Raw genomic sequence first — 17,701 nt, forward strand, 5'->3', positions numbered from 1 at the left:
GGGGGGGGTACATTTTTAGTCCCCCCACCCCTCCCAACCTCCCCTAATCTCAACGCTCTGCCCCCCCCAACACCTGAACCCTCCCCCAAACCACCCCAAACCCCCCCAGACCCCAAAATCTCTGCACCCCACTCCCCCTTCCCCCCCCCCTTCGCACCTGGCCCCCCCCCAACACCTCCCCCACCCCCCCGGGACCCCCCGGGACCCCCCAAAACCCCCTCGGGGACCTCCCCCAGGTGCACCCCAACCCCCCCACACCCCCCCAGACCCCCACCCCTACCCCCCCCCCATATAGAGCTGCCCCCCCCAGGGTCCCCCCCCCCCCCCACTCACAGGTACCGCTCCTGCCGCTCGCTCTGCCGGTGCAGCGCCACGGAGAAGCCGAAGAAGCCGCTGCGGGCGGCGCCCTCCTTCAGCACCGGGAAAACGGTGTCGAGGTTAAAAGCGGCGGCGGCGGCGGGGAGCAGCAGGGCGCCCAGCACCAGCACCCCGGGGGGCCGCGCCATGGCCCCCCCCCCCCGCCCCCCCCAAAAAATAAAAAAAAATAATAAAAAAAAATAATAAAAAAATAGGAAGCGGCCCCGGGATTCGAACCCGCGACCCCCCGGACCCCGACCCCCCGCTCCCGCCGCCGCCGCGCACGGTGCCGGTGCGCTGCGGGCGCGCGGGGCGGGGCAGGGCGGGGGCGTGGTCAGGAGGGGCGCGCGCGCGCGCCCTTCCGGGCGCTCCCCTTAAAGGGGCCGCGCGCCCCCCTCCTCCTCCTCCTCCTCCTCCTCCTCCTCCCGGTACCTGCGGGGGGGGCACGGCGCATGCGCGAGGGTGGGGCGCGCGGGCACGGGGCGGGGCGCGGGGGGGGTGGGGAGGGCGCGCACCTGGGTGTGCAAGGGGGTGTGCAAAGGGGGGTGCTGGAGTGCACCTGGGTGTGCACGCACGTGTGCAATAAGCAACCCTAGCGCCGTGCACCTGGGCGTGCACACGCGTGTGCAAGGGGTCACCCAAACCAGGATGCAGCTGGGTGTGCACACGCGTGTGCAAGGGGGAGGTGTACTGGCGTGCAACTGGGTGTGTGCACGTGTGCAAGCAGCAGCTGTACCGCCATGCACCTGGGTGTGCATGCATGTGCAAGCAGCAACTGTAGCGCCGTGCACCTGGGCGTGCACACGCATGTGCAAGCAGTCGCCCATATCAGGATGCATCTGGACGTGCACACACACGTGTGCAAGTGAACACCTACACCCGCTAGCACCTGGGCGTGCACAGACGTGTGCAAGTGGCCAGCCGTAGCGGAATGCACCTGGGCGTGCACACGTGTGCAAGCACACAGCTACACCGGCATGCACTTGGGTGTGCAAGCAGCCAGTTATACAAACACACACGTGTGCAAGCACCCACCCACCCAAGCACCCACCTGGGCGTGCACACGCTTGTGCAATCGCACGCCTGTGCACGCCCCCCCCCCCCAATGGGACCCCCCCCCAGGCTGAGCCCTCCAAGTCAGGACCTGCCCCCCCCCCCCCAGGATAAGCCCCCTCTGGGCAGCACCAGGACCACCAACGCTGGGACCCCCCCGGAGTGGGGACCCCCCCCAACCCCCAGCCTGGCCACAGGGCAGGAGCAGCAAAATTATGGGGTGGGGGCACCAAAATTATGGGGTGGGGGCACCCCTCCCTCCTTCCCCCCCCCTCAAGGGTCCTGGGGGCTCCGCCACAGCTTCAAGGCTGGGGGGAAACTGAGGCAGGAGGGGTTGGGGGCTCAGCCTCTGCTGGGGGGTCCGAGGGGGCTTTGGGGGGGCTTTGGGGGGGGTTTGGGGGGGCCAAAAAAATCCCCGGCCTCCCACGGCGGCTCCCGGCTGCCCAGGAACGCCGGGAATGTGCCGGCTCCGTGCCCGGGAGCCTCCCACCCATGGGGGCTGCGGCACCGGTTGTGGGGTGGGGGTGGGGGGGGCACCCAAGGGACCTCCCCGCTCCCACAGCCTCGATACAGGGGTCTCATGGGGTGGGGGTGGGGGTTGCACAGCCCAATTTTGTCGCCCCCAAGCCCCGAGGAGGCCAAACGGCGTAGGCCGCGTGGGGCCTCCAGGCGTGTTTGTGCCAAATTGAGGCCAAAATTCCTGCCGGGGAATTGCTCAACCCCCCCCCCGAACCCCCCCTCAACCCCCCTTCAACCCCCCCTCAACCCCCCCTCTTCAACCCCTCCCAACCCCACCCCGAACCCTTCCTGGTGTCACCCTAAAGGGTGATGGCACCGGGCACCGGCTGGCACCGCGGCACTGCCAGCACCGGGACCTGGCACCGTGCCCCCCCCCCAAAAAAAAATTTCCCCCCCCCCCGGTCCCCCCTCCCCTGCCCCTTGTCCCCCCTCCCCGCCTTTGGGTCATTTTGGGGTGCGGCGGACCCAAAGGAGGGATGTTTGCACCCAAAGGGAGGGTGCTGGCACCCAAAGGGGGGGGTGCTTATACCTGACGGGGGGGGGGGATTATCCCCCAGGGAAGGTGTTACGGCCCCTGGGGAGGGTGTTGAGTCTTGGGGGGGTGTGAGCACCCAAAAGAGGGTGTCAGCACCCAAAGGGGGGGTCAGCACTCAAAGGGGGGGGTCGGCACTCAAAGGGGGGGGTCAGCACCCAAAAAGCGGTGTCAGGACCGAAGGGGGTGTGTGAGCACCCAAAGGGGGGGGTGTCAGCACCCAAAGGGGGGGTGTCAGCACCCAAAGTGGGGGGTGAACACCCAAAGGGGGGGGGTAAGCACCCAAAGGGGGGTGTGAGCACCCAAAGGGGGGGGTGTCAGCACCCAAAACGCCGCTAGATGGAGCCGTCCGACCGAGGATGCCGCTGGGAGTCCGACCAAGGATGCACCCCCCCCCCCAGACGCTCCCCCCTCCGGCTCTGGGACAGGGACACCCCCCCTTTTCTAGGGACCCCCCCCGGTGCCCTAATTAAGCCTCTTCTAAGCCGCTTCCAATTAAGCCACCCACTTCTGCCACTTCTGGACACCCCCCACCCACCCCCCCGTGTTATCCACGAGCTCCCCAATTTGGGGCTCCAGCAGGAGCAGCCTTGGGCAGCCGCAGGCACCAGTGTCTCCCAGTCCCAAACTGGTTGGGGACCGAACAGACCTGCTCCCTGTTTGCCCCGTGCTCCCGAGCCGCTCTCTGAGCAGCTCCCCGACCGCCTCGTCCTGCCTTGGGACCCATTTTGGGGCACAAACCAGTCCCGCTGACCGGTCAGCTACTGGGACAACTGGGCCGGGGACCTGGGGACGTCCCAGCGGCTCCCCTGGGACCTTGGGAACCTCCCCAGGGAGGCCCTCGCGCAGCTCCCAGCAGGGCAGACGGCAGGGCCGGGCTCATCCCAAACATTTCTGTCCCCTCGGAATTAATCCCTCATTAATCCCAGATTAGGGTTCCCGTGCCGGGAGGGGAGCCCCTGCCCCCAGACACGGCCTCGGGGTCAGGCTTCTGCTCCCCCCCCGGAGCTGATCTCTGCTCCTCTTCTACCCTAGTTTGTGCTATTTCTAGGCCATTCTTCTGCATTTTACTCCTATTATACTCTTTTACTTCTATTTTAATATTTTACTTCTATTTTAATATTTTACTTCTATTTTAATGTTTTATTTCTAATGTTTTGCTTCTACGTCACCTGTACAACACCTCTATTCTATTCTATTCTATTCTATTCTATTCTATTCTATTCTATTCTATTCTATTCTATTCTATTCTATTCTATTCCTACTTATTTTCAAATCCTATTCTAATCTTTTCAAATTGTATTTTATTATATTAATTCTACTTCTATTCTTATCTCACCCCACCCCACCCCATCCCACCCCACCCCATCCCATCCCATCCCATCCCATCCCATCCCATCCCATCCCATCCCATCCCATCCCATCCCATCCCATCCCAAATTATTCCGTCCCCTTCCCAATTTCTATAATTTCCCCAATTTTCTCCCCCCCCACCCCCCAACCCCCCCACCCCGGTGGCGGCGGGGCCGGGATTCGAACCCGGGGCCCCAGGAGCGCGCAGTGCCCGCCGTGGCCGCCTGGTGGCGCCCTTGGACCGCGCTGCGCCGCCGGGGGGGGGGCACCTGGGGACTGGGGGGGGGGGCAATGCCTTTGGGGGGCACCCGGGGGGGGTTTTGGGGTGGCAAATATTTCATTGACCAATGCAAAAGCCCCAGCCAGGCTCCAGAATTTCCCCCCCCCCCAAGCCCCCCAGCCCCTTTTTTTAGGGTTAAGAACCTGCCAGGAGAGGTAGAGACCCCCCCACCAAAATAAAAGCCCCCCCCCCCCCCCCAGTCCCATCCCCCCTCTATTCCCATTTCTTGCTGGGGGGCTGGGGGGGGGGGCTGGGGACAGCCCCGGGGGTGGGCAAGGGTGGCAGGGCCTCGCCTGGGGGGGCTGGGCTGGGTGACGCTGTGGGGGGGCTTTTAGGGCAGCGGGGGGGTCAGGACCCTGAGTGGGGCTGGAAGAGGGGCACAGAGCCCGGGGGAGGCAGCGGGGTCCCCATGGTGCAGGAGAGGTGGGGGGGGCGCACAGCAAATTTTGGGGTCTGGGGGGGCTGTGCCCTGGGGAGGGGGCTGTACTGGGAGCCACTGGGAGGAAGGTGGGAGCTGGGGAGGAGGTCTCACCCTGCAGCCCCCCCCAGCCCCAAACCCGAATCCATCCTACTCCCTAACCCCAAGCCTTCCTACACCGTGCCCCCCCCGCTCCCTGTCCAAACCCCCCCCCCCTTAGCTCCAAGCACCCCCAGCACCACAACCCCTTCTCAACCCCCTCCCCAAATCACCTCCCGCTGCCCTGGGGGGGGGGGGGGGCCCTGCCTGCCTGCCTCCCCCCCCCTCTTTTCCTTTCCTTTCCTCCCCAGCTCCTGCAGCCTGCGATCTTTATTTATCCCTTCTCCCTCTTTCACCCACTCTTTGTTGTTTCTTGAGAGAGGGGGGAGAAGAGAAAAAAAAAAAAAAAAGAAAAAAAAAAAAAAAAAAAAAAAGAGAAGGGAAAAAAAAAAAAAAAAAAAAAAAAAAAAAACAGGAGGCAGGAGCCTGTTTTGCCTCCCAGGCAATATTTCTGGAGCCAATAGGAATGCGCACCCACCCTGCCCTGCTCCATAATTAAAGGCTTTAAGCAGGCGGCCGGGGCTGGAGGTTTGGGCACAGTCTCTCTCTTGCTCCCTCGCCAGAAGCCGTGCGTTTGGAGCCGGCTCTGGGCACGCCAGGCCCCCTGACGCGCGGGTAGCCGGGGGTCCCCAGCCGGGCTGGCACCCCCCCCTGCTCCAGCGATGAGCGGCTCCTTCGACAAGAAGCTCTCCAGCATCCTCACCGACCTGTCGGGCTCGCTGAGCTGCCATGCCGCCTCCAAGGACTCCCCCACTTTACCCGAGTCCTCCGTCACCGACCTGGGCTACTACACCGGCCAGCACGACTACTACCCGGGCCAGTCCTACAGCCAGCCCGTCGGCCACTACCCCTACCACCAGTTCAACCTCAACGGCATCGGGGCCGCCGGCACCTACTCGCCCAAATCCGACTATTCCTACAGCCCTTCCTACCGCCAGTACGGCCACTTCAGGGACCAGCAGCTCCCAGCCCAGGACGCAGGTAGGATGCCCGGGAAATTGGGGTCGTATCCTATCCCCCCCTTTGCTCGGGAGCTCAGTGAGGTTGTGCCCTCCCCTGAAAAAATTAAAAATGAAGTGTTTTTAACTTGGGGACGGAGCGGTTGTGGGGTTGCCGGTGCGTTGTTTGTTCCCAGCGGAGGACGGGGAGGTTTTGGGTTCATCCCCCTCCGGTGCTGCGGACCTCGGGTTGGGGAGGGGATTTCGGGGGCTGTTTTGGGACCTTTTCTCCAGCCCCGTCCTCACCTCTGCGCTCTGTGCCCAGTGTCGGTGAAGGAGGAGCCGGAGCCCGAGGTGCGGATGGTCAACGGGAAACCCAAGAAGATCCGCAAACCCCGCACCATCTACTCCAGCTACCAGCTGGCGGCTCTGCAACGCCGCTTCCAAAAAGCCCAGTACCTGGCGCTGCCCGAGCGCGCCGAGCTGGCCGCCCAGCTGGGGCTCACCCAGACCCAGGTAAGGGCTGAGCCCCCCCCCCCCAAAAAAAAAAAAAAATCCCAGCCACAGCCCTGGGGGAGAGGCGGGAGGGGGAGTTGGAGCTGTACCCCCGCTCCTTTTTGCAACCCCCGAGTCGGTGTGGGTTCGGCGCGGCTCCGGATGAAGCTGTCCCTTTGGGATGGGGGGGTTTGGGGGACCCCAGGGGTGGGTGCTGCCCGTTTGCAGAGTGCTGGGATTCCCTGCAGGGAGCAGATCAGTGGTGCCGAAGGGACGGGGGAGAGGAGGGCAGGAGCGGAGAGAGGGGATGGATCCTGGCCGTGCCCCTATCCGAAATTTCGGGGTTTATCTCCGCAGCCAGCCCCAGCTCAGCCCCCGCTCTGCCCGGTTACCCAGGAGGGGCCAAATCCTGCCCCAGTCCTTGGAAATGTCCTGGGTCAGCACCTGGCTTCCCGGGATGTGAAATCCCAGGCAGGACGGGGTGCTCGGGATGGGACACTCAGGACGGGGCACTTGAGCTGGGTGCTGAGCACGGGGTGCTGCAGATGGGGTGCTCAGGACCCCACATCCTGGCTCATTTGCCCTAAATCCAGCCAAATCCAGCCCCTGCTCCTCCTGCCCGGGCTCCCCTTCTGTCTGTCCTCCTGGCACCCCAACTCCCAGCTCCTGTGGGAGACTGGAATTGGGGACAGGAGCACCCAAAGGTGCCGTCGGGGGGCTGCCAGTTTGGGCTACACCCAACAAGAAGGGACGGGCAAGAGGGGCTCCTCCTTCCCCACGCTGCCTCCCAGCTTTGGGGCCAAACCTTCACTTTTGAGGCTTGTCGGGCGCGGGGACAACCCCAACCCGGTGTCCTCGCTGGCGTGACAGGCTGCCACCGCGGCACGGCCACCCCAAACCTGTGTCCCATCCCGTCCCCGTCCCGGTGCCCTCCCTGCCTGCGGGCCGGCGCCGGCGCCCTTGTGCCGCCCTTGGCGCGGCGCTCCCCGGCGCGGCCTTCCTCCTCCTCCCTTGGGCGATGAAGCAATCGGGGACACTCGGCAAAGGGCTGACGGAGCGCGTCACCCGCTCCCAGAGGGACATCCTGTTTGGGTGACAACCACCGCCTCCCCCCCAACCCCCCACGCCCCTTCCCCGGGGCCCAAGGGCGCCCAGCGCCGCGGCCTCACCCAGCGCCGGGGACGCTCCCGACGCGCGACGTGCCGGGCCGGTGTCCCGTGATGCATGGCGTGACGGGCGGCCCGCGACGCCCACATCCCGGGTGGCTTGTCACCGTGCACCGAGTGCCCGGGGTCCCCACGATACCCACACCGTCGGTGGCTTCCCATGGGGTGTTTGGGGTCCCCACGACACCCGCACCGTCGGTGGCTTCGTCTATGGTGCGTGGTGTGGGGGCTCTCCGTAACACCCGTGTCATCGGGGGCTTCCTATGGTGCACGGTGTGTCTGGGGTCCCCAAATACCCACAGCATAGGGTATTTGGGGTGTCTGGGGTCCCTGTGACGCCTATAGGATAGGTGGTTTCCTGTGGGGTGTCTGAGGTCCCTAGAGCACCCATATCACAGGAGGCTTCCCATATTGTGTCTGGGGTCCCTATAGCAGCCGTATCACAGGTGGCTTCCCATATTGTGTCTGGGGTCCCTATAGCACCTGTATCACGGGTGGCTTCCCATATTGTGTCTGGGGTCCCCGTGACACCCATATCACAGGTGGCTTCCCATGGCGTGTCCGGTGTCCCTATAGCACCCATATCACAGGCGGCTCCCCACGGCACCTGCTGCGTGCCAGCTCCCCACAGCCCCCCTACACAGGTGGCTTCCCACGATGTGCTGCGTGTCCGGGTTCCCCACAACCCCCCCCCCCCAAAAAAAAAACCCACAAACCCAGGGGGTGCCTTCCCGCAACCCCACTGCAAGCCGACGCGGGGCACTCACCCCTTGTCCCTCCCTGCCAGGTGAAGATCTGGTTCCAGAACCGCCGCTCCAAGTTCAAGAAGCTCTACAAGAACGGCGAGGTGCCGCTGGAGCACAGCCCCAACAACAGCGACTCCATGGCCTGCAACTCCCCTCCTTCCCCGGCCGTCTGGGACAGTAACTCGCACGGCAGCGCGCCGGGCCGGACCCCGCTCCCGCAGCCGCTCCCCTACAGCTCTTCGCCCGGCTTCCTGGACGAGCACAACCCCTGGTACCACCCGCAGACCCTCAGCGGACCCCATTTACCCCACCAGCCGCCGCCGGCCGCCACGATGCATCACACCTCCCCGGGGCCTCCCCCCAACCCCGGCGCAGTCTACTAAGGGAACGAGAGACAGTGGCAGGACTCCTTTTCCTTCCTTTTTTTTCCCCCCCCACTTTTTTTTTTTTTTTTTTTCTTCTTTTTTTTTTGTTTTAAAGTGTTTCCAGGACACACATGTACACACACCCCTATGTATACACTTATATATCCTATACTCTCATCTCAGGAACAACAGGACCGCAAAGGGTTAAACTCGTTAGCTCCACGCCAAGGGAAGGCGAGGAAAAGGGGGCGAATCCTCCTCGTGTATTTTTCTTTTTCCATCACCCCCCCCCAAAAGCAACGGCCCCCCGGGAGCCGCGTTTTTCCCCACCGGCCGTGGTGCCCCCACCTTGGGGCGAGCCGTTTTGGGGGCGACTGCTCCGTGCCGGGGTCCCCGAGGAGCACCCGGAGCCCTGCTTGGGATGGAAACAACGGGGACCAAAGCCATGGCGAGGAGGAGGAGGAGGAGGAGGAAGCAAGACGGCTGGGGGGTGCCCAAGGAGTCGAGGGCACGGGACGCCTTTTGCCTTCACAGCACCCAAAATCCAGCGCCCAGCGGGGACCGGCACCGGGCTGCGGGACCGTGGGTGTCCCATGGGTGCCACCCAGCACCCCCAGTTCGGATGGGGCTGCGGAGCCCCGGCAGCTTCATGGGGATCACCCGGGACAATGCTCAGACAACGAGGTGGTTATTTAAAAATTTAAAATAAAAAATAAAACATAAAAATGGGGGAGGGAGGGGGGGAATATTTTAATATTTAAACTGTTCAGGAATGGCTTAAGTTATTTTTTAAAGAGAAAATTGTGCTAGTGTCTGTTTTCTAACAGTGCCTCCATCTGTCATTTAAGCTAACGGCGAAGCAGAATGCCTATTTTTTAAATAAGTCGACAACACATTTAAAAACAAAAACAAAAAAAAAAAAACACAAAAAAACCTCTTTACTATTTTTTAAGAGAGTGATGCTATTTTTTTAAAAGCAGAAAGTGCAGTTTTAAGAAGTGTTCATATGTGTTGTACAGTCCCGAGGATCTTATTTATGTTGCCTTATATAAATAGGGGTGTATGGGGGAAAAAAAGAGAGTGTACATAAGGTTCGTTTGTATAAAGTTGATCAAAACCAAGTCGTTTTGTTCTGTGTATTTTTTTTTTTTTTTTTTGTCGTTTGTTTGCGTTTTATTTTTTAAGACCAACCCGGCTGGTGACTGCTCCCTCCGAGGACGGGGGCTTCCTCCGAGCCCCCTTTGCTGCTTTCTTAGCAAGCAGAAGCTGATCCGTGAATGTTAATAAAAGTGCTTTGAATTTTAAGGCTGTCCCAATGCTATTTTCGGGGTAGGTTTGCCAGCCGGCCGTGGAGGAGTTTTTTGGGATAGGGAATTTCACTTTCAGCCCCGTGTCCCGTGTCCTGGGGACAGCTGGGGACCTGGGGTGACAGTGGCAAGGTGACGGGAACGTCCACTTCTGGCTCCCCCTGACCACCTCTTTGTGGAAAGGGAACTTTTTTTTGGGGAAAAAAAAATAATATTACAAATTGTATTCGTGCTCTGCAGAGCCGCCTCCAAAACACCGCGGAGCTGCGGCGCTTCCCTTCCACTGCGCTTACTGGGAACCAGTAGGCTCAGAACCGTGCAAACTGGGAGGGCAGCTGGGCTATCCCGGTGTCCCCTTTGGGGTCACTGCGTGAGCAGGGTCTGGCGGGGACCCCTGCCCGCTGCTGTGCCGCTGTGGGACAGCCGTGCCCGCTGCCGTGCCAGCACCACCAGCCCCTTGAAGCCTCCGTGCGCCCACCCTGGTCCCCGGTGGCCATGGATGGGGTCCCCCAAAGCCCCCCCTGCTAATCCCTTAGGTCTGGTCCCTCTGCACCGTGGGCATGGCCAGGATGCAGCCAGCTTCCAGCGCACCCCCAGCGCATCCCCACGTCCCCCTTGCAATGACCGAGGACACTCAGGGGCTGTCCCTGCACCTTGCGCCACCGGGGACTTCCCCAAGAGGGCTGCGAGGTCCCCAACTCGTCCCCGTCACCTCGTCCCCATCACCTCGTCCCCTCTGCCACCCCAGCCGTGGCTGCAGGGGGACCTCGGGTGTCCCCAAACGGGCGTCTGCGTGTCCGGGCTGGCTGCGAAGGGTTAAGGGGAGCTGCCAGCCCCTGGTCCCCGAGCGCTTGGGGTTGGGGTTGGGGTTGGAGGCTGCGTGCAAACCCGACCCACAGCCGGCAGGCGGGCAGACACGCTGGAGACACTGCGTTTTATTAGGGGTAGGCTGCCAGCAAGAGCAAGGAGGCGGCGGGCGGGTTGGGAGAGGAGTAAACCGAGCGGCGTTGCCTGGAGTGAGAAGCATGTCATGAGCTGGCCCCTTTTTTTTTTTTTTAATTTAGGGAAAAAAAAAAAAAAAGAAAAGAAAGAAGATTACATATCCGTGGATTATATAAAGGCTGGGCGCATCTCTGCCCGCGGACAGGCGCTAATCCTGCTCCCCTCCGGCGGCACTGCCTGCAAACCGGGCTCCTCCAGCCAGCCCCGACGGCCCGGGGATGGGCGCCCGGCAGGAATTTGGCTCGCAGAGGCTGTGCTCAAGCAGCCCCTCGTCCCTCCTGCCCTGCCCTGACACCCCAACCGCACAGCAGGTCCTGCATGGGGGCGGGGGTGCCCGTGTTGGGGGTGCCAGGAGCTGGAGCCCCTTTGGAAGCTGCCCGATGGAGCCAGGCACGGCGCCTCCTGGCTGCTTTCCCCCTTTTCCTCCCTGCAGAAAAGGGGGGGGGGGCACCACCAGCATCACCTGCAGCTCCACCAGCCTTGAGCCCAGAGGTGGCCAAGCCCCCTGGATTGTCCCCAAAAGCAGCCTCAGGACCTGGATGTCCCTCTCCAGGGACAAACCCTCTCCTCTTGCCCCTGCGTCCTCCCAAAAGCAGAAGAGCGCAGGCAGGGACCCCATGGCCCCCCCTACCCACTCCTCCCAGCATCCATCACCCACTTTGGGCTCAAAGAACCCCTTTACCCCAGAAACCCCAACGTTTCTTATCCCAGTTCTCCCAGTTCTCCTCCTCCACCACCACAGGGGACGGAGAGCAGCACCGGAGGGTCCCGGGATGGGGATGCTGGGCAACCCCAACCCCAGATGTTCCCGGGATGGGGATGCTGGCCAACCCCAACAACCCCACCGAGGGCATTTTGCCATCAGCCACAGGCATGACGAAGGCTCCGAGCTGGTTCCCAGCCATGTGGGAGGGGGGTCCAAAGCTGTCGGGAGCAGGCTCGGGTGCCCACTGGTGTCCCTGCACGGCTCTGCCCCGTGCCCGCGCGCACAAGCCCCGGCGCGCAGCCCTCCCAGCGCGGCGCTCGTTTCCTGCCCCGTTGCAACACGCCGCTTCCAGCCGCTTGCGTCACGCCGCTGCCAGCACAAAGAGCGGGGGCAGCCGCCCGCCCACGGCCCGGCCTGGCATCCGCGATGTCTTCATCGCCTCCCCGGCTCTTGGCTAACCCGGCACGCGGCAGATGGAGAGCCGAAGGAGGACACGAGGCAGCCGCGGCGTCGCCGCTGGCCGGGGCTCGGCCACCCTCGTTGGATGTGGAAAATAGGATGGAAATGGTCCCGGGTGGCTTTGGGGACATCTCGGTTCACTTTGTGGCCTGGGTGAAGCACCAGCAGAGCCAGCATCACCCTGCGTGGGTGGGGTTGGGGACAGAAAGGGGACACGAAGCTGCCCAAACATCCCCTGGTAATCCGAAGGGGGCAGGTTGGACACCCAGCCTGGGCTGGTGGAGGGAAGAGGGACCCAAAAAAGCCCAGAGACGTCCCCATTCCCCAGGGCAGGGAATCTGGAGGGGATTTCTCCTCGTCAATGCCTTGATCCCTACCAGAGCTGGATGTTCTCGGGCTCTTGGCCTTTTCAGAGCCTTCCCAAGCCAAGGATGCTCCTGGCTGATGAGAGGAGCACAGCCCAGCTTTAGCGATGCTGTGCTGGAAACGCTGCCCCTCTCCTGGTGCCCAGCAGCCAGCAGGGCCGTGGTCCTGTCCAAGCTCAGAAGAAAGGGCAGGAAAGCCCCCAGCCCCCCCCGCCTTGGCTTGCAGACCCCATCCCTTTCTCTGCAGGAGCATCCCGAGCAGCACCAGGGCACGACCACCTTTTTGCACGGAAGGGGACATAAAACCACCACCATTTCCCACCTAACACAAGTCGCCCGCACCCATGGGTGCCCTGAGCAGGCTGCGCCCCCCCCCCAGGTGCCAGCGCAGCGGGGAGGGGATGGCTCTGCTCTGAGCTAGGCTCGGTGCAGGGCAGCCGCGAGCAGCGGGCGGGCAGGATCCCGGGAGCCAGAGCCTGCTGCAAGACGGGACCTGCGAGAGAGGCTCTGGCTGCAGGTCCTTGGCAGCACATCCGTCGGGAAAGCTGAGCGGGAGCCGCGGCCGCTGCCGCCCGCGTTCCCCCAGCCCGGGAACGGATATCAAAGAGGGGAAGCGGCAGCGCACGTCGTGGCACGGGGGCAGACCTCTCGGCCGGCCCGTACACGTCCCCGCGGGATGGATCCTTCCCTTCCCGGGCACAGCGAGGTGCTGAGCTCCCTCCAACCCCACTGCCATCAGCGGGTTCCCCCCCCCTACAAGTGCAAACGGATGGTGCTCGGTGACCCGAGCTGCCGGTGCAGCCGGTGCCGTGCTTCAGCCCCTTCCCATAGCCAGAAATAACCCCCAGAGGAAAATCACAGAGCTCCTGCCCGGGGACAATCCCACCCTGCGAGGGGCTGGGACTTCCCCAGTCCATGTATGAGAAATTGTCACCCCCCCTGGTGACATTGTCCCACCGTGCAGGAGGCACCGTGCATGGTCCCAGCCATGGGGGTCCCAGCTGTGTGCTCCACGTCCCCCCAGTGCCACCCTTGCAGGGTGCTGGTGGCTGTCCCAGGGCACAGATTGGGGACAACTTGCACCCACGCTGGGGTTTGGAGCTCTGAGTCCCCATGGGGTCACCGGCACGTGGCTGCCAGCAGCCCAAATCCCCGGCACAGGAATTGATCCCGGTGCCCGGTGCTGTCCCAGGAGCTTTGGGGCACGCTGTCCCCGCGCTCAGGTCCCATCCCGACCTGCCCATCACTCACAAACCCAGCTCCTCGGGGTGGGAGCCAAGCGTTTTGGAAAAAAATCTGGCCCCAAGCGCTGCTGAATGCGTGGAGCAAACAGAGCCGTGCCCGGAGCTGTGCCGTCCCCAAACCTTGGCACCCCTGAACCGAAATGCTGCAGTGAAGAGGGGATGAAGGGTCGGGTAACACGGTCCTTGAGGCAGGCGGCGATGCTTTGAGCAGGGAAATAAAATGGGGGGGGGATCGGGCACCCAGCCCTTCTGTGCCACTCAGCAAACCCAGGTAGGGACGCGCCGCAGCCCCAAATCTCTGCTGGGCAGAGCCCCACTGCAGCTCCCGTCCATAAATAACCATAAAACGTTTTTTAGCCAGATCCTGGCCTCTGAAAAGGATAAAGGGAGAGGTGAAAGAAACCTGCAGCTGAAAAAGGTTTCCTCCCCCCCTGCTCCCAAAGTGTCGGGGCCAGGAGGAGCTGGGCAGTAACCCCGGGGTCCCCAACCTGCCCCGCGCCCCCCACCCTCCTTCTCCCACCCCTATTAAAGGGAGACATCTTCAACAGCTGCAAATTGCCCGTAATTACCCCAAGGAGGCAGCGAGAAGCCCCTCGCTTAGGGGCCCCCAATTACTTTAATTGCGCCTCCAGTTCAGAGGAGCGGGGCTGGAAATAGCGGCGGGTCCCGCGCAGATGTGGAGCTGGGCGGGGGGAGCCCCAGACCCCTGCTTGGGTGCCCCCCACCCCACGGGGCCACTTCACCTGCAGACAGGAGCCTCCGAGGACAGGGATCGAAGTGTGTCCCCCCCCAAAAAAAAGCAGGGACCCCCCCCAAACGTAGCAGCAGGTACTGAGGAGCAGTCTTTACTTTACAATCGTACAGCCCATTTGTAATGGGGGGCGCATACGGTAACGGGAGGTGTTTATAAATAAAGCCAGGCTTTGTGTGTGGTTTTTTTTTTTGGGGGGGGTGTCTGGGGACTCCCCACCCCTCCAGCCCCTCTTTTGGGGCCACCTCCGGGTGTCCATGACCAGAGGGGACCCGGGGCTGTGGCCAAGTCCTGTCCCGCCGGGCCGGGCGCACGGGGGCTTTGTGCCGGAGCCGTCTCGCTGCAGACCGCGACGGGGCGGGCGGTCCTCAGTTCCCTGCAGTCAGCAGTCACCTTCCTCCTCCTCCTCCTCTTCCTCTTCTTCATCCTCCATTCGCTGGGGTCCCCCAGGGCATCATCGCTGGGCTCCCCGGCCCCTCGGGGGAGGGTGGCGGCACGTCCCCCCTCCCCAATGCTGGCCCTCCTGGAGCCGCTGGGTGCTGGAGCCAGGGCGGCATCACATCATGGGACCCCGGGGCATCGCGTCCTGCGGGTGCGGCTGGTACCAGGCTCCGAAGCTGCTGATGTAGTTGCTGGGGGCTAAGGGGGGCCCCTTGCCCGGCACGGGGATGTCCCAGAGCGGGGGGATGTTGGGGGAGCAGGGGGAGAGCGAGGAGGAGGTGTGGAGGTGCTCCCCATCGGGCACGCTGGAGCCCTGCTTCATGATCTTCTTGTACTTGGAGCGCTTGTTCTGGAACCAGATCTTCACCTGCGGGCGAGAGCGGGGTGAGCAAGGGATGCAGGGAGCACAGCGTCGTCCCCCCATATATTTTGAGGACCCCTCTACAGCCCTCGTCTCCCCCACCTAGGACACCGCCTGCCCTTTCCCAGGGGCACAGCTGGCCCAGCGCGGGGGTCTTATGGGATGAGCCCAACCCTTTACAAGCCACTAGAGAATCCACGAAGGAGGAGAACGTGGCTCCAAAACCAGGGCAACCTGGTGATAAACGGAGAGCAACCCGAGAGCCTCCAGCCGTGCACGTCCACCTGTGTCCCCGCGTGTCCCCCCCGCCTCGGGCTGTGCCCCCACCAGCCCAACGCGGGTGCTGGGGCTGGGTTGGGGCGCGGCGGCGCGGTGGGGCCCCGCCGCGCGGCGGCTGGGGTGGTGGCCCCGCTCATTCCTCCCCGCGGTCCCCCCCGCGCTGCCGGCAGGTTCCCACTTGCCTCCTCTTCCCCGGCTTTATGAGCTCGCTTCGCCCCTGGCTCCGGGCTGCACCGCTGCCGCCTGCCTGTCTCTCCCCATCGCCTTCAAAAACCCACTCGCCCCGTCCCGCGGCTGCGGGGCCGCCCAGCGCCGGGCACGGCTGGGCCGGCAGCCAGGCTCCGGGGCTGGGAAAGTCCCGGTGCCGCTGGGAGGTGCGAGCAGGGGCGCCCCGGACCCGAGCCGCGGGGCCTGCCGGCGCCGGCTGCCCGCCGCGGCACGGCTCGGCTCGGCACGGCTCCAAGCGCACGGCCTTAATCCGGAGTCACTCCCGGAGCGGAGACGGGGGACGAGCCACGTGCGCCGCGCATCCCCCCCCTCGCCGTGCCGTGCCGTGGCCACGCTGGCAGCAGGGTTTTGGGGATGCCACGGCTGTACCTGGGTCTGGGTGAGCCCCAGCTGGGCGGCCAGCTCGGCGCGCTCGGGCAGCGCCAGGTACTGGGTCTGCTGGAAGCGCTGGTTGAGGGCCTGCAGCTGCAGGCTGGAGTAGATGGTGCGGGGCTTGCGGAGCTTCTTCCCCTTGCCGTTGATGCGCAGCTCCCCGTTGGCGATGGCCGGCGGCTTGTCGTGCTCTGGGGGGAGGAGAGGAGCAGAGGGTTACAGCACCGCTGGAGGACAATAAAGCACCCCTCCCGCCCCGACCCCAGGGGGGTGCAGCGGGTCTTGTTTTTTTTTTTTTTGGATGTATTTTTGGGGAGTGGCGGGACCTGCTTCTGCCCTGCTGCTTCGTTTAAGCCCCCACGTAAAGCGAAGGGGAACCAGGAGGCACGGTGATGTCTGCTCAGCACCCCAAAAGCGGGCAGGCAGCAGGGCCATGCACCCACCGGGGGGGCCAGCAGGGCCCTGCGAGGTGGTGGGGGGCAGAGGTGATGGGGAGCAGGGGTGATGGGGGGCAGAGGCCGTGCTTTGGGCGTGCTGACCCCCCCCCAGGCAGCTGCTGGCCACAAGGTCTGTGCTGGCCAGCCCTGCTGTGGCTTTGAGCATCCCTGGGGGTTTTTGGGGATGTGGGGGCCAAAACATGCCAGGCATGGAGACGGGGGACACTGAGGTGACACCGGGGACACCTGGGCTCAGTGGGACACCGGGCAAGCACAGGGTATCAGGTGTGTCTGCACAGCCCCATACACAGCCCCACTCCCACAGGGGAGGGCTGGGGGGGGGACAGGGCCGGGGTCTCGGGGGCTGAGCCATGCTCACGACCCCCCCGGGGTGAACCCAGGGGCTGTTTCTCCCCGGGGTGGCTCAGCGGGCAGCGTCCTGCAGCAGCTTTGGGGAAAACCAGACCAGAGCAGGGCTGAAATGGGGCAGGGGGCTGCAGAGGGGACAAGCTGGAACTGGGGGGGGGGGCCACAGGATTGGTGCAGCAGGGGGGGGCTGGAAAGGGACAGCGCAGGAACCGAACAGCGGGGGCTCTGCGCCCACCCCCCGGGGGGGTCCTGCAAGCACCCAGACGGGGCCAGCAGCGGGGGGGGCATCACCCCCAGCCCCCTTTGGGTCTCCCTTGGTGGGGGGGCTCCCCTCCCACCTCTCCGAGCGCCCCCCCATCCCCTCTTCCCACTGGGTGGCTGCGCGCTCCGGGCGCGCTTCCGACGGCGGCCGCTGCGCTCCCGGCGGCTCCGCGCTGGTTCGGCGGGGCCGGGACCGGGACGGGGACCGGGACCGGGACCGGGACCGAGAAGGGGATCGGGACAAGGAGGGGGGATGCCAGGAACGGGTGCGCAGCGCCGAGCACCCCCGCGGCCGCCTTACCTGCGTCCTGCAGCCTGGCGCCGTGGGCCAGCCCGGCCGGGGGATGCTGGGCGCCGGCGGGCGGATAGGGCAGGTAGGGACCGCCGTGGGGAGGCGGGGGGGGGCCCCCGGTGTAAGGGTAGGACCCGGGCCGAGCGTAGGAAGCGAAAGGCGACGGGTCGTGCTGGGGGTGGCCGGCGGGGTGGAGGCCGTGCAGCGGGTAGTGCGGCGGCGAGGGGTGGCCGAGCTCCAGGAAAGAAGTTTTAGAAGGGTCGGAACCCAGCAAACTCTCGGCTACGGAGCTCATGGTCATGATGAACCGGAGCCGAGCCGAGCCGGGCCGGGCCGGGCCTGGCCGGGCCTGGCCGGGCAACCCCCGGAGCCCGCAGCACCGCTCCGAGCCCCGCGCCCCCCCCCCTCGACGGGCTCCGCGCTGCCGCACCGCGGCCCCGCGCCCGGGGGATCCCCTGCCCGCCCCGCCCCGCCCCGACGAGCCCCGCCTCGTGACGTCACGGCCC

General features: G+C 64.3%; 3 protein-coding genes across 4 annotated transcripts in view; 1 reads left to right on the top strand and 2 right to left on the bottom strand.

Annotated features, from left to right (window-relative positions):
• Positions 1–521, bottom strand: part of ITGA3 (integrin subunit alpha 3) — a 13,214-nt gene extending 12,693 nt beyond the window's left edge. For both annotated transcript variants that reach the window (XM_082779255.1, XM_082779256.1), the window contains exon 1: positions 334–521. In XM_082779255.1, the coding sequence (XP_082635381.1) occupies positions 334–506 (173 nt within the window). In that variant the 5' untranslated portion in view covers positions 507–521. The remainder of the gene's footprint in view (positions 1–333) is intronic.
• Positions 522–5,273: 4,752 nt separating this feature from the next.
• On the top strand, positions 5,274–8,457 carry DLX3 (distal-less homeobox 3; the record flags this gene model as incomplete). The annotated part of the gene is made up of 3 exons (XM_082779240.1): positions 5,274–5,592; positions 5,875–6,065; positions 7,998–8,457. The coding sequence occupies 3 exons, from the start codon at positions 5,274–5,276 to the stop codon at positions 8,337–8,339; spliced, it is 852 nt and encodes a 283-aa protein (XP_082635366.1). The 3' UTR covers positions 8,340–8,457.
• A 6,254-nt stretch (positions 8,458–14,711) lies between these two features.
• Positions 14,712–17,496, bottom strand: DLX4 (distal-less homeobox 4; the record flags this gene model as incomplete). The annotated part of the gene is made up of 3 exons (XM_082779262.1): positions 14,712–14,963; positions 15,834–16,027; positions 17,205–17,496. The coding sequence occupies 3 exons, from the start codon at positions 17,494–17,496 to the stop codon at positions 14,712–14,714; spliced, it is 738 nt and encodes a 245-aa protein (XP_082635388.1).
• Positions 17,497–17,701: the final 205 nt, after the last annotated feature.

Source organism: Aythya marila (assembly GCF_965140915.1).
Source record: "Aythya marila genome assembly, chromosome: 25".
Lineage (NCBI taxonomy): Eukaryota > Metazoa > Chordata > Aves > Anseriformes > Anatidae > Aythya > Aythya marila.